We start from the raw sequence: 15,155 nt of genomic DNA on the forward strand, positions 1-15,155 counted from the left end.
ACAAAGGTAACTATTACAGCCCCACCACCATCAGTGTAAAAGCTCCTTTCTGAAATTCTGTGTGACCCATGTTTTCAGTTTCACTACATTGTACTATTAAAAAATTTCCTGCAATGGGAGGTCCAACAGAACTAACAGGGTCATTAATCAAATTGCGATGGGCTGTTATCTCATGCATTAGGGCACGCGATAACCCACCCTTACGCAAGCGATAACTACCACATCTTGAGTTGAATATTTAAATTAGGGAAAGGGGAGAAGTTTGGGTGGGGTTTAGAGAAATTAGGGGCCTGTAGCACTGAGGACGATAATGTATTACACTATGCTGCGTCATATTTATATTTAGGGGCAGATTTTCAAAGGGTTACGCACGTAACCCCGAAAACCCGCTCCTGCGCATGCCGAGCCTATTTTGCATAGGCTCGGCGACACGTGCAAGCCCCGGGACATGCGTATGTCCCGGGGCTTGAAAAAGTGGGTGGGGCGTAGGCAGGGCCGGAGCCTCCAGGCACAGCGGCCATTTGCTGCTGTTCCCGGGATCGCGGGCCAGCCGTTGCCGGCGTGCGCAACCTACGCCTGCCCAGAGGCAGGTGCAACTTCGCAAACAAAGGTAAGGGGGGGGGTTTAGATAGGGCTGGGGGGCGGGTTAGGAAGGAGAAGGTAGGGGGTGGCGGAAAGAAAGTTCTCTTCGAGGCCGCTCCAATTTCGGAGGGAACAGGGAAAGCCCTCGGGGCTCTCCTAGGGCTCGGCGTGTGCAAGGTGCACAATTGTGCACCTCCTTGTGCGCACCGACCCCGGATTTTATAACATGTGCGCAGCTGCGCGTGCATGATATAAAATTGGGCGTAGATTTGTGCGCGCCGGGTTGCGTGCACAAATCTGTGCCCGCACCTAAGTTTTTAAAATCTGGCCCTTAATGTTTATATATATATCCTGTGACTTGTGTGTTTTATATAATAATTTATTTTTACTCTTGTTTTTATTTGTTTTTTTATTTCTTGGTCATCGGCAGAGCGGAAGGCATTAATGGAACGTGTAGCTCCAACTACTGCATACAACAAATCTTTTTTTCAAGCTATAATAAATAGGTGTTTGTACTGCATAAACCATTTAATAAGAGTTGCTCTAAGGGGAATCCAAAAGCCTCATGGCAATTGGCAAACGGTGGCCTAACACAGTGGGGGTAAAGCAAATCAATCCCTAACTGAACGATCCCTGCAGCCAAATCTTTATGCTTTTTTTTTTTTTTTGGGGGGGGGGGTCTTTATCCTTTTGATAAATGAAAACAGAACTTTGTTTTTCATAATTAAGTTTAAGCACGTTTTCAGACTATTGTATATCATTCATACTCGTACAAAAGAACTGAAAAACAAAATCTAGCTGAACATTTTTATTATGAACAGCATAAAACATTGTAACATCAATAAAGCAAACTATTACACATGAACTGTTTAAATAAGCTAAATCAAGATCTGCTGTAATGAGTGTACATCCATAAATTATGAACACTTTGTATTAAATGGTAAGTGAAATCTAAAGTACATGTGGACACCATATTATGTATTCATAAACCACCTTGAATTCAAGTTTTGTGAAAAAAAATGCCTTTTACACATGTATTACATTTTGTTGATGGTAACACTGAAAATCCCCCCTCTAATATAAAACATAGTAACACACAGTACATAGACAGTACAATAAAGCACTTTTTTTTTTTAGATTTACCCCATCAAATTTGTGCTCATGTTGACAATTCAATTTAATTCAAGCTTTGATCATTTCCAAACCCACAGAGAAAGTTTGGGAAATGTATAACACACAGCATAGTATTTTGACCCGTTTAACAACTATAGTTTACATACAGTAATTCTCAGTGTTTATAATATATTGTGTCAAATATTTGTGGTTGCATTGGTGCCTACTTTTCTAAAGCAGGATTACTCTAGGACTTTTCTTCCACATTTTGCTATGTAAGAAATATTTTCTATGTGTTTTGCTACTGAAAGCTGCTCTCAAGCCTATCATTAGAAAAGAACAACGTATTCTGAGAAAATTCTCTAATGAAACGACCTACATTGTTTGGGATGTAGAATTTAGAGAAGGTAACTATAGTGAGGGAAAAAGAACATTTTACTAATGCAAAACCTAAAGTTTACATGTTTCTGTTAAGTCAGATATACAAATACTTAAATATGCACATGATACTACCATGACATTTCTATTTCACAGGGGAGGGAACAACTGCAAAAATATACAGAGCACTATATACTTACAACATATTTACATAATAATGGAATATTTTCCCCAATGCATGATAGCTGCATAGTTTTCTTATATTACTGTCTTAAAAAATATAAAAGACAGCGAATAAATTCTGTTATATGTACAGTGAATTTGTTTTCCAATCAGGCAAGGAATATTTTACCACTGTATGTGTGCAAGGATCCTTGTCATTTGCTGATCTCTCATTTTGTAGCTGAGAACCTTTTGCTATCAGACTACTTAAATATTCCTATACAGTATAAGTTATACAATAAATATTGTATACCATATGTTTCTGGTATCACTCGAGTGTGAGGAAAAGTATTTGTACCAGAGAGAAGGCAGAACACATTTTGTGGCTTTTCTTCTATTTGCCAGAAATGAAACATGGATTATCATGGCAGATCAAGACTGCCAGGCCTATCTAATCTGGCTATTTTCCTTACCTACTACAATATCACAGACCTTGCTTGCCCAACATTAAGGATTCTTTGTGCTTGTCCCATGTTTCCCTGCATTCCAATACCATTTTTACCTCTACCACCCTCCACCTGGAGTCCTATTTTGTGCATGTACCATCTTTTTGGTGAAAAGCTGCTTTCCTTTCTCGGAGGTTTACCCCACTGCAGCCTCATATTATAATCACTTGTTTTAGAACTTCTTTCATAAGAACATAAGAAATTGCCATGCTGGGTCAGACCAAGGGTCCATCAAGCCCAGCATCCTGTTTCCAACAGAGGCCAAACCAGGCCACAAGAACCTGGCAATTATCCAAACACTAAGAAGATCCCATGCTACTGATGCAATTAATAGCAGTGGCTATTCCCTAAGTAAACTTGATTAATAGCCGTTAATGGACTTCTCCGCCAAGAACTTATCCTAACCTTTTTTGAACCCAGCTACAGTAACTGCACTAACCACATCCTCTGGCAACAAATTCCAGAACTTTATTGTGCGTTGAGTGAAAAAGAATTTTCTCCGATTAGTCTTAAATGTGTTACTTGCTAACTTCATGGAATGCCCCCTAGTCCTTCTATTATTCGAAAGTGTAAATAACCGAGTCACATCTACTCGTTCAAGACCTCTCATGATCTTAAAGACCTCTATCATATCCCACGGAAATGCTTGTATTTTGTGTATTATTTATACCTTTCAGGGACTTCAATTTATTCCCTTATCAAGAATATATATATATATATATATTTAGGTTTTCAAGGCTTACCCTATACGACTTTTGATGCTAACTCTGCCTCATCTTTTGAGACCTTAAGAAATTCTGCTGAATTAGTCATAACATAAAAGAGCATTTAAGCACAGTGCAGATTCCTCACAATCTGATGTATTTGAGGAGGTGGTGCATATGGGTTTGGCCATAAGACTGCAGTGTAGAGTTCTAGTAGCCATATTGATCCAGGAGAAAATAGAGTGTCTTTAATTTGTGCTGCCTTTATGTAGACCAATAAAAGAGATGCAGTAATACAGGAGTTTGAGACCTCATAGACCTCTTCTTCAGATGAAAAGGTGCGAGGCCTCAACAGATTTGCATGCATTGTATGCAAATGTATCTCATGCTTACTTTTTATGGATATCCTGTAAACCAGATCAGTTTGTGGCTCTTGAGGACTGGAGTTGGTCATCCCTACCCTATTCTATATAAAACTCATAATTTTATTTATTTAATCATTTTTATATACCGAACTTTTCATGCAAGCATATCATGAGATCATTTAATCTCACCAAAACTAGTTTCAGATGAAAAAAAACCAACAACAAACCCTGGTCTTCATGTAACTTTCTCCTTGTAAGTTAAATATGCCTGGGATGTAAAGTCAGGCTAGCTAGATGGCACAATGCAGTACAATGCTAAGTTAGAAGTGTGGGTCTGACTGCCTACTTAGTTCTTGATTTCTCAGACTGCGTGGCATATAGTATGCTGATTTAAAAACACTGGTGGGCCAGTTATTAGAGGCTTTAAAAGAGCTGCATCCTAATCTGAGGAAATTGTTTTTAGATGATGATCTATGTGAGGCCACAGATCAAGACTTCCTGATGACAGCCACATGGGAAAATGGTGAAATAAAATGCCATGTGTGGAGGATTTAAAACCAAATCCCTTATATTAAAGAAACTGTTGAAGAGAGTATAATTTTTGGCTTAATTAGTAGTCACTAATTAATTGTTAATAGAAAATAAAAAAACAAAGTTTGCTATTACTAGTTAATGAAAGGACGGGATTTAACTAATTAGCAGAAGTACTCGACAACAATTTACTAACAGGCCGATTTAATAAAGTCCGCGGGAGTGTCGGCGCTCCAAGGTGAGCGCCCGCTCTCCCGACGCGTACCCAGGCATCTCTCCTGGGCGCGCGATTCTTTATTTAAATTAGGACCCGCGCTAATAAGGAGGCGCTAGGATCGCGCTAGTATCCCTATCGCCTCATTATTAACGGAAGCGGCGTCTGGTCAGTGGGTCTGACAACCGACGCTTAATTTTACCGGTGTCTGTTGTCAAATCCACTGACAGCCACGGGTTCAGAAAACGGACACTGGCAAAATTGAGTGTCCGTTTTCCAACCCGTGGGCAGATTTTTTTTTTTTGTTTTCTTTATTTTTTTAATTTTTGGGACCTCCGAATTAATATTGCCATGATATTAAGTTGAAGGGTGTACAGAAAAGCAGTTTTTTCTGCTTTTCTGTACACTTTCCCGGTGTTTTCCCTGATTAACTCCTGCCTTTGGGCAGGCGTTCATTTCTGAGAGTAAAATGTGCGGCTTGGCTGCACATTTTACTTTCAGTATCCCGCGGGTATAACTAATAGACTCATCAACATGCATTTGAACGTGATGAGCGCTATTAGTTTCGGGGGGGGGGGGGGGGTTGGCCACGCGTTTTCCATGCGTTATTACCCCTTACAATGGGGTAAAAATAGCACGTGTAAAACGCGCGGTCAAACGGGGCTAAACAGTGTGCTCGGCCGAGCGCACCATTCTGTATCGGCCTGTAAATTCTTTAAATCCTTGCCAAAACCTATGATGTATGCAATTTGATTTTCAAATTCATGGTTCTGAACAAACAGCATATCAGACATTCTTGATAAGCGGCCACAATATGAACAATATATATATTCAATATATATTTTTACAAAACTATCAAGTCTGCTGCCAATGGATGCAAACATCAAGAAAGGGGTCTTTTTTACATTTAAAATCACAGGCTTAAAAAAATGTGCTTTTTTCTTTTTCTAAGTTAATATGTGCTGTTGGTGGTGTCTCTTATCCTACATGTGTCAGCACCTGCAAGTTTGTGTTGGCTCTTTCAGCTAAACTTGTGGGTGGTGATGCTTCTCTATATCAGATGCCACCATCATGCATTATCTCGAATTTTACTTTTGCTGGTGCTACAGAAGAAATGTGCCATAGGGAAAGGTTCCTCCAGAGCTTGCTGTGGAACAGCCCTCCTGTTGTTCCGCTATGTACCCTGACACTGGTCTGAGGTTAGAGGCAGGGGTGAGGTCAGTTAATTGAGCAACTGGATTAGCTAAAGGACCTCTGGTATTTTACAATAAAATACATTTCTTATATGTGAAAAAACTGTATTGATTATATCATATCTCCAACATGATCATCTCCAGCTGTAACAGTGCAACAGATAACAAAAAAGAAAAATCAGGACTTAGGACTAGACAGAGTTCTGGGGAATACAAGCAGGCACAGTTTACTAAGAGTTTCATTATGTCAATTGGTTAGTTATAAAAAATAATCTGTTAGAACCAGTGTCAAACAATGTTTAAGAATGGCTTTGTACCCAAACTTTTAAACCTATTAAATATAAATCGCCAATGCAAAACTACAGTACAACAATAATACAGTAATTTGTGTTTGTTGGGCATCTTTCAAACTGAAAGAATCCCAAAATGCTTTGCAATGACATGGTAGCAAATTTCTGGTGCTTGAACTGCATGGAAGCTTCCAACGGAAGAAAAGATGTTATTAGCCAGTTCATGTTGGTTAAAAACAAGGCACAAGCTCGATCACCACAGGCACAGCACAAGGGCGAGTGATTGGGGAGTCTTTATCTAGCCCCCCAGGATTTCTCCTAATTTCTACTATTGTAAGAACATAAGAGTCGCCATGCTAGGTCAGACCAAGGTCCATTGAGACCAGCATTCTGTCTCTGACAGTGGCCAGTCGGGATCACAAGTACTCGGAAGAGTCCAAAAAGTAGAGCTATTTCTAGTTACTCATTTTCAGATATAGCAATAGCTTTTAGTCTGTCTGCCTAATAATGTTTTCTGAACTTTTCCTCCAGGAACTTATCCAAGCATTTTAAACCCCACTATGCTAGTTACTTTAACCTTGTCCTCTGATAATAAATTTCACATCTTGAGTGTGCAGAGTGAAAAAGTACTTTCCACGATCTGTTTCGAATCTGCTGGTTGTTAGTTTCATGGAGGATCCACTTGTTTTAGTATTATTTGAAAGGATAAACAACCATCCTTTCTGTACCTATTCCACTCCATTCATGATTTAATAAACTTCCATCCTGTCCTCTCTCAGTGGTCTCTTTTCCAAGCTGAAGAGTCCATATCTGTGTAGTCTCTCATCATAGTGGAATTGTTCCATCCTATTTATTATTTTTGTTGCTTACTTTTGTACCTTTTCTAGTTCAGTTATGTCTTTTTGAGATGAGATGATTGGAACTACACTCAATGCTCAAAAGTACAGTTGTACTATGGATCGATACAGGAGCAATATGATATTTTCTGTTTCATTCTCCATTCCTTTTTGGATCATTCCTAAAGTTATATTTACTTTTTTGACTGCTGCTGCACATTGTGAGTTGAGGATTTCAATGTATATTCCACAGGGATTCCAAGGTCCTTTTCCTAGATGGTGATTTCTATTATAGAACCCAGCACGGTGTAAGTATAGTTAGGATTAATTTTCCCTATGTATATCACCTTCTACTTTTCCACATTAAATTTCATCTGCCATTCAGATGCTCAGTCTCCTAGTCTTGCAAGTTCTTTCTGAAGCTCCTCACATCATACTATTTTAACAACTTTTAATACATTTATGCTATCTGCAAATTAAATTTTTTATTCTACCTTTCACAGCTGCTCAGCCACTTCAAGATGGAAATGTGATCATTTTGTTTGTTGTTCCCTTTTCCAGATCATTTATGAATATATTAAATACAGGTCTCAGTACAGATCCCTATGGTTCCCTACTATTATTTGTCCATTTGGAAAACTGACCATTTAGTCCTAACCTCTGTTTCCTGTCTTTTAACCAATTATCAATTCAAAATAGAACACTGCCTCCTATCCCATGACTTTTTAATTTCCTGAGGAGTCTCTCATGGGGCACTTTGTCAAATGCCTTCTGAAAATGCAAATACACTATAATCAAGTGGCTCATCATCTTCAAAAAATCTAATAAATTTGTAAGGCAAGACTTCTATTTACTAAAACCATGATGACTCCCAATAAGTTGTGTCTATCTATATGGTCAGTAATTTTGTTTTTAAGAGTAGCTTCTAATATTTTGCCAGGCACCAACATCGCACTCAATGTTCTATAGTTTTCCAAACCACTCCTGCAGTGGTTGTTTTAAATGATAGGTTACAGATTATTAGCAACATGTTTAATTTCTTTCATGACTCTGGGACACCATCCAGTTATGATTATTTGTTACTCTTTAGTTAGTCAATTTGATCTATTACATCCTCCATTATCACAGACTATTTGTTTCATTGCTCAAAATCATCACTGTCAAATAATGTTTCCATTGTGGGTACGTTTCCAATATCCTCCTCAGTTAAAGACGGAGACAAATAATTCAGTTTTTCTGCTATTTCCTTGTCCTCCCTGAGAACCCCTTTTATCCCTCAGTCATCTAGCAGCTAAACTGTCTCCATCACAGGCTTTTTGTTTGAATGGATTTGAAAAAGTTTGTTTTAGTATTTACCTCTATGGCAAGATTCTTCTCAAATTCTTTCTTGGCCTGTTTTACTACCTTTGTACATCTAGCTTATGAGTACTTATGCTCTTGGGTCTGCTTTCCATATTTTTGAAAAATGCCATGTTGGCTTTAACTGCCTCTTTTACCTCACCATTAAACTATGCTGGCAGTCATTTAGTCTTCCTTGGTCTTCTTTTGATCTATTTTAATGCATGCAATATATTTTATCTGAGCTTCTATAATGGTATTTTTAAACAATGTCTTTATATAAACGTTTACCTTAGCAACTGCACCTTTCACTTTTTTCTAAAATTTCCTCATTCTTTCATAGTCTCCCTTTTAACTTTATGTGCTACTATAATAGTTTTATTTAATGTCCTTCGCCCAGTGATTATGTCATATTTGATTGTATCATGATTGCTATAGCTAAGCTTCCCCACCACAGTAACCTTTAGCACCAAGTTGTGCCTTCTACTGAGGACTAGATCTACAGCAGCTGCCCCTCTTATCAGTTCTAGGACTAGCTGCTCTATGAAACAGTTATTTATGGCATCGAGACACTGAACCACTCTAATGTCCCAATAACTGAAATCTCGCATTATTCTTGTGTTGCTAAATTTATTTGCTTTTATTTCTGCTAGCATTTCACAATCTGTTTCTTCATCTTGGCTATATATCTGCTATAATCTTACCCATCATACATGGAATTTCTATCCGTAAGCATTCCACAGTGTACTTTGTTTCCTAAAGGATTTTTGCCATATTGATTCTATCCAATCCTTTACATATAGTGCCTCTCCGCCACCAATTTATTCTGTCACATTGATATAATTTATACCCTGATATCACAGTATCCTATTGGATATCCTTCTTTCATCATGTCTTTGAGATACCTTGTATAATGCCATACATTCTAACTCTCCAATCCTACTATTCACATTTCTGGAATTTGTATACACTTTTTGGAATGTTTTATTTGTATTTCTATTTGTATGTTTATTCACAACCTGCTTTTAGCAGAAGATACTGGCAGACCAAAAGTTCTCTACTGGGTTATTCTAACGTCCTTATTTTGCAAGCATCCTTGCAGTATATGTACCTCCCTCTGAACCATGCACTTCTGAGAAACTATCAGATTTCACCTATGGTCTAAAAACTGTTTTATTTCCTTTTAAAATGTTAGCGCCAGTGGCTAAGTTCTACCCTGGTTAGGTGCAGCTCATCCCGTTGGACTAGGTTCTCCCTTCCCAAGTCCCTAACAAATCTAAAGCCTTCCTTCTTGCACCATTGTCTCACCCACACACTGAGACCCTAGAGCTCAGCCCACATCTGGGGTCCTGCACATGGAATAGGAAGAATTTCTAAAAATGAAACCCTGGGGGTTCTGGATTTCAATTTCCTACTTAAAAGCCTAAATTTATCATCTAGAACCTCCATTCTGCAATTTTCTATGTATTCATATGTAGCACAAAATTTCTGCTATTAGTCTGTTGCTTTGGCATTCCTCGTTAACCCACTCAAAACTATCCCTCCAGAATGTGAATTACAGGAGAAATCCACTTAAAACTGATTTTATTTTGCACTTTGCCATGGATGTGTACTGTGAAGGAGAAACATGGTTGTGTACCCATGCATTTTGTATTAGGCAGCTAAAGCAGGTAAACTAATGCATGCTGTTAAGGGGCTGAGGTTATATTTTATGAGTACTTATTTTTGTTTTATTATTTTTATGTGTTTTAAAATTATGTTTAATTTGTTTGTCGCTAGGGCTTCACTGTAGGCGACTCAAATGAAGAATAAATAAATGTGTGTAGAAACTATTTTCCCCTGTAATTTTTGACAGGTATTTCCACTTGAAGCAATGTAAATTTTCTCTCTTTTTATTTATTTATTTGGGTTTATATATCGCCTCTACCAACAAGTAGCTCAAAGTAATTTATAAATTTAGTGAAAGCATAAAAACATGTACAAACAGTTTAGAAAATAACTATTTATCGTAAACAATTGCTATCTTATTAATATTAAAACAACAACTCGTACATACTTAAAATATGCAAGTCAAAATACCCCTTTCTAAAAGCCCACAATTGCCTGACCTTAGTCCCTAACTCATACTTAAGGGCAATATCCTAAATAAGCATGACAATTTATTGCCTTAGTTGTTAAGTCTAAACATTTTGCTATGGCAAAATCTTGATTAATCTTGATTTTATTTCAAATGGCTTCGAGATTAAAACTCTGCTTAATATATAGCTGTACAATATTTACCTATTAAAGTGCCAGGAAATGTACATCTTTATTGGACTAACCTGGGTAGAGCAGGTGCTCCTTTTTTTTTTTTTTATAAAGGACCTGGAAGTGGGAACAACAAATGAGGTGATCAAATTTGCTGATGACAATTAATCAGAGTCGTTAAATCACAAGAGGATTGTGAGAAATTGCAAGAGGACACTGCAAATCTGGGAGACTGGGCATGCAAATAGAAAATGAAATTTAATGTGGTCAAGTGCAAAGTGATGCACTTGGGGAAGAGTAACCCAAATTATGGCTACAAAATGCAAGGTTCCACATTAGGAGTCAGCACTCAGGAAAAGTATTTAAGCGTCATTGAAAATACGTTGAAATCTTCTGCTCAGTGTGCAGCCGCAGCAGCCAAGAAAGTAAATGGAATGCTAGGCATTATTAGGAAAGGAATGGAGATTAAAACAGAGAATATCATAATGCTTCTGTATCGCTCCATGGCACGATCTCATCTTGAGTATTATGTGCAGTTCTGGTCACCTCATCTCAAAAAAGATATAGCAGAATTAGAAAAAGGTACAGACAAGGGCAAACAAAATGATAAAGGGGATGGAACAATATCCCTAATTAAGAAAGGCTAAACAGGTTAGGACTCTTCAGCCTGGAAAACAGATAGCTGAGGGGGGATATGATAGAGGTCTATAAAATAATGAGTGGAATGGAACAAGTAAACAATCAGCTGTTTACTCTTTGGAAAACATACAAAGACCAGGGAACACACAATGAAGTTACTAGGTAATGCATTTAAAACTAATAAGTGAAAATATTTTTTTACTCAAGGAATAATTAAGCTCTGGAGTTTGTTGCCAGATGATATGGTGAAGCCTATTAGTGTAGCTGCGTTTAAAAAAAGGTTTGGACAAGTTCCTGGAGGAAAAGTCCATTAATTATTAAGGTAGATTTACAGAGGTCCACTGCTTATTCTTGGGATAAGCAGCTTGGAATCTATCTACCTCTTGGGATCCTGCCAGGTACTTGTGACCTGGATTGGCCACTGTTGGAAACAGGATACTGGGCTTGATGGACCTTTGGTCTGGCCCAGTATGGCAAGTCTTATGTTTTTTTGGAACAAGAAAGAAATGGGCTAATTATGTAAAGAAAATTACCATATAGTTAATTGTTTTTTGCTATAAAAATCATTATCAGTGATTAAACTCATTTTAAAGCTGCATTTCACAGATATGAAAATGACATCAGAAGAGTGGAAATTAACTTACTGGTATATCTATTTAGAAAAAAATGTTTATTATACCACGTCTCACTATTCATTTTCTTCTAAGCATGCTTTACAAAACTGTTTTTATTTATATTTACTGTACACCATAAAGGGAAGTGAAGGTTATTGCATTTCAATGAATCTCACCCTAAAACTTTTGTGTCCTGAAAAGACCCCTCTACAGGATCTCAGACATGCTCTGCACACACTATAGAGGCTTTTCCATACACAGAATTAGAGTGCAACCAAAGAGTAGTTGGGGGTTTCTCCTTCCCTTTTACTACTACCCTGCTATTTTTCTCTTAGAAACATAACAGCAGAAAAAGACCATCTGGCCCATCTAGTTTGGTCATCCACCCAACTAATTAAGCTTTACAATTCCCATCACTCCCTCAGAGACCTTATGTTTATCCCATGATTTCTTGAATTCAGATACTGTTTTTGTCTCGACCACATCCACTGGGAGGGTATTCTGTGCATTCACTGCCCTCTGTGTAAAGAAATATTTCCTAAGATTATTCCTGAGTCTACCTCCTCTCAGCCTCATTCCATGACCCCTTGTTCTAGAGCCTCCTTTCCACTGAAAGAGGTTAGCCTCCTATGAATGGAAACCTTGCAGGAATTTAAATGTCTCTATCATGTCTCCCGTATCTTGTCTTTCCTCTAGGGTATATATGTTTAGATTTTTAAGTCTGCCCCTATATACTTTAGAACAAAGATCAGTGGCCATTTTAGTAGCTACCTTCTGGACAGACTCCAACCAGTTTATATCCTTTTGAAGGTGCGATCTTCAGAATTGTACACAGTATTCTAAATGAGGTCTCACCAGAGATCAATACATGGGCAATATCACCTCCCTTTTTTCTGCTGACTATTCCTGTCCCTATACAACCAAGCATCTTTCTGGTTCTTCTTATCTTTCCCAGCTGTCTTACAGTAGCTGTGTGTGCACCAAGTGTTCACTTGAGGGCTCAATGAAATAAACTAATTAATCTTAAGGGGCAGCACTCAAGCCTTCTGGAAGGCAGAGTGGTTTGCTTCATGTACCATGCCAACTTCTGTTGCTCTGAAATACCAAGGCTGCTTAGGAACCTGGGTCAACAACATGAATTTGCCTTTCATAGTGGAATTTGCCAGGTACTTCCAGATGATTCAGATTGGCCACTGTCAAAGACAGAATGCTGGGCCCGATGGCTATTGGTCTGACCCAGCATGGCACTTCTTATATTCTTATGACCCCAGATATAGAGGTTACCAACTAAACTATCAGGTTTGATACCATAATGGCCTTTTTATGAACAGCAGCTTTAACATTAGGGTTACCTCTGTCCCAAAGTGGGGATACTGAAATGTTAGTAAACTGGGCCTGCTGTTGTCACTGTGTATTCACATCTTTTTCCATTACTTTGGTTTTATTGCTGTAAACTAGCAAAATGACAGGGCTGGATAATATTGAACGGAAGTAGCGGCTTTTGTGAGGGGCACGCGGGAATGTATTCTTCTCTGAATTACGTTGAATTTAGTGGCCCTCTTCACTGTCTCCTTGATTCACCCAATCGTAGATAACCAGAGGAATGCTTACTAAGGAGAACAGTACTCCTAGTGCCAAAAAGGCGGAAACCTGAAACAAGAACATACACAAATCATTTCCAGCAAAACATGCATGATCCTGACAAGATTCACTGAATAAATGTTCTAAAGATTCAAGCTACAGAACATGAGAAAACTCTGAGCCTTCTCACTGGAAGACACTATGAAGCTAATTCACGACGCTATGGTAGCATTTTAATGTGGAAAACCTAGTTTTTAGTGAATAGCCCCCACTGAATTAAATGGGATGTGTGGTAAATAAGGTGGGTTTTCCACGTTAAAATGCTACCAATTTCGTAAATCTAGCCAAGCACTATATGAATTTTGTGAATCTAGCAGCTAGCCAAGCACTAAACTCTCCATTAATCCAATTGACTGTTAAAATAGTCATGGCTGTACCTAGCAAATGAGATCATAGTAAGGTTTTGAAAATGCAGAAATATTAATTTGAAAAAAACATTTCTTGTGTGTGTTGCACGCATAATGAATTTCAGTGTTTTATAGACAGCAGAATCATTTATTGACATACAATCAATCCTGGGGTAGAATCCATGTATGGATGTTTGTGGAGTGTCTTGAGAGGAGACAAAGCAGAAAACTGAAAATGTAAACTGTTAGATTCATAAGTTCAATTATATGAAGTAGAGGTGGTGCTATGTACTATGAGTAGCTAACTCTTGACATCTGCAGTTCTAATACCAGTACAACACTCTTAATCTGTTAATATGAAAAGCATTAATGAGTGAGGAATTGTGTAAATCATGTGTATATATCACTGCTGGCATTCAAAATTAAAAAGGGGTCTATTAAATGACAGGGAGGAAACATACCCAAATCCTCTGCTTTGATTTTTTTTCATCGTCTTTTGTGATTTTTAAAAACAAAGCCGCGGGGAGAATAAAAATCAACATGTTGGCAGAAGTCACACCTAAAAAATGCAAATTGTTGTGTTAAAGTTGCCACGTGATTCGAGCTACCACTTTGCAAATATTAGCTGTTCTTCCATGTTAGCTAAAAAAAACAAAACAAAACACAACTGTATGTCATACCTATAACGCCAAAAATATCCTTCATGGAGGGTATATAAATCACCAAGAGGTTGGTAACAGCCAGGAGAACCACAGTGACTGTGACATGTTGACAGGTATTGTGTTTTGTTTTCTTAGCCATCTCAAAAATAGATGAGCGCACCTGTGATGGAAGAAAACAAATATGAGCTCTTAATTTGGCATTGCACAGCATTAGCATAATTCAGGTCAGGAAGAGAGCTTGGTATTTTGCATAGGTCACAAATAAGATGTCTGACAGTCTGTTTTCAATGCTGCCAAGTCAAAGTGGATAATCTGCTTCGACTAGGGACACTTGTAACCTGCAGACTGCAGAATTTTGTGGTGTCCATGATGGCTTCTCTGTTCTAGGCAGCATCTTTTTGGAAAATAGAGCTCAGGCTTGGGACTCCGGACCCACTTTCCTTCTGTAATCTCAGGAGATGCCAACAGGATTAGGAGTCTACAGACTATTTCAGAAGTATTCAATGTCAGTCCTTGAGACTGCAAATATGTCAGGTTTGCAGGATATCCCTACTGAATTTGCGTGACAGATCTGAATGCACACTGCCTAAATTGTAAGCAAACCTATCTAATGCATATTCATGAGGGATATCTTGAAAACCTGAGCCATTTGCATCTCTTGAGGGTTGGAAGTGAATATTACCAGACTATTTCATTTTCTACAACATTTTCCAACAGATTAGTTTTCATCAATTTATGGATTCAAATAATTGGCATATTTTTAAATTGTAATATGAATGCATGATTGTATCCT

At 38.0% G+C, this 15,155-nt stretch overlaps 1 protein-coding gene across 1 annotated transcript in view; it reads right to left on the minus strand.

The window, feature by feature from the left end:
* Nucleotides 1–12,528: 12,528 nt before the first annotated feature.
* The window catches only part of SLC38A1 (solute carrier family 38 member 1), a 141,019-nt gene continuing 138,392 nt past the window's right edge, over nucleotides 12,529–15,155 (minus strand). The window contains exons 14-16 of the mRNA XM_029616920.1: nucleotides 14,381–14,522; nucleotides 14,162–14,259; nucleotides 12,529–13,362 (exon numbers count right to left, since the gene is read on the minus strand). Of these exons, the coding sequence (XP_029472780.1) occupies nucleotides 13,261–13,362; nucleotides 14,162–14,259; nucleotides 14,381–14,522 (342 nt within the window). The 3' untranslated portion in view covers nucleotides 12,529–13,260. The remainder of the gene's footprint in view (nucleotides 13,363–14,161; nucleotides 14,260–14,380; nucleotides 14,523–15,155) is intronic.

The sequence above is a fragment of the Rhinatrema bivittatum genome, chromosome 9, assembly GCF_901001135.1.
Source record: "Rhinatrema bivittatum chromosome 9, aRhiBiv1.1, whole genome shotgun sequence".
Lineage (NCBI taxonomy): Eukaryota > Metazoa > Chordata > Amphibia > Gymnophiona > Rhinatrematidae > Rhinatrema > Rhinatrema bivittatum.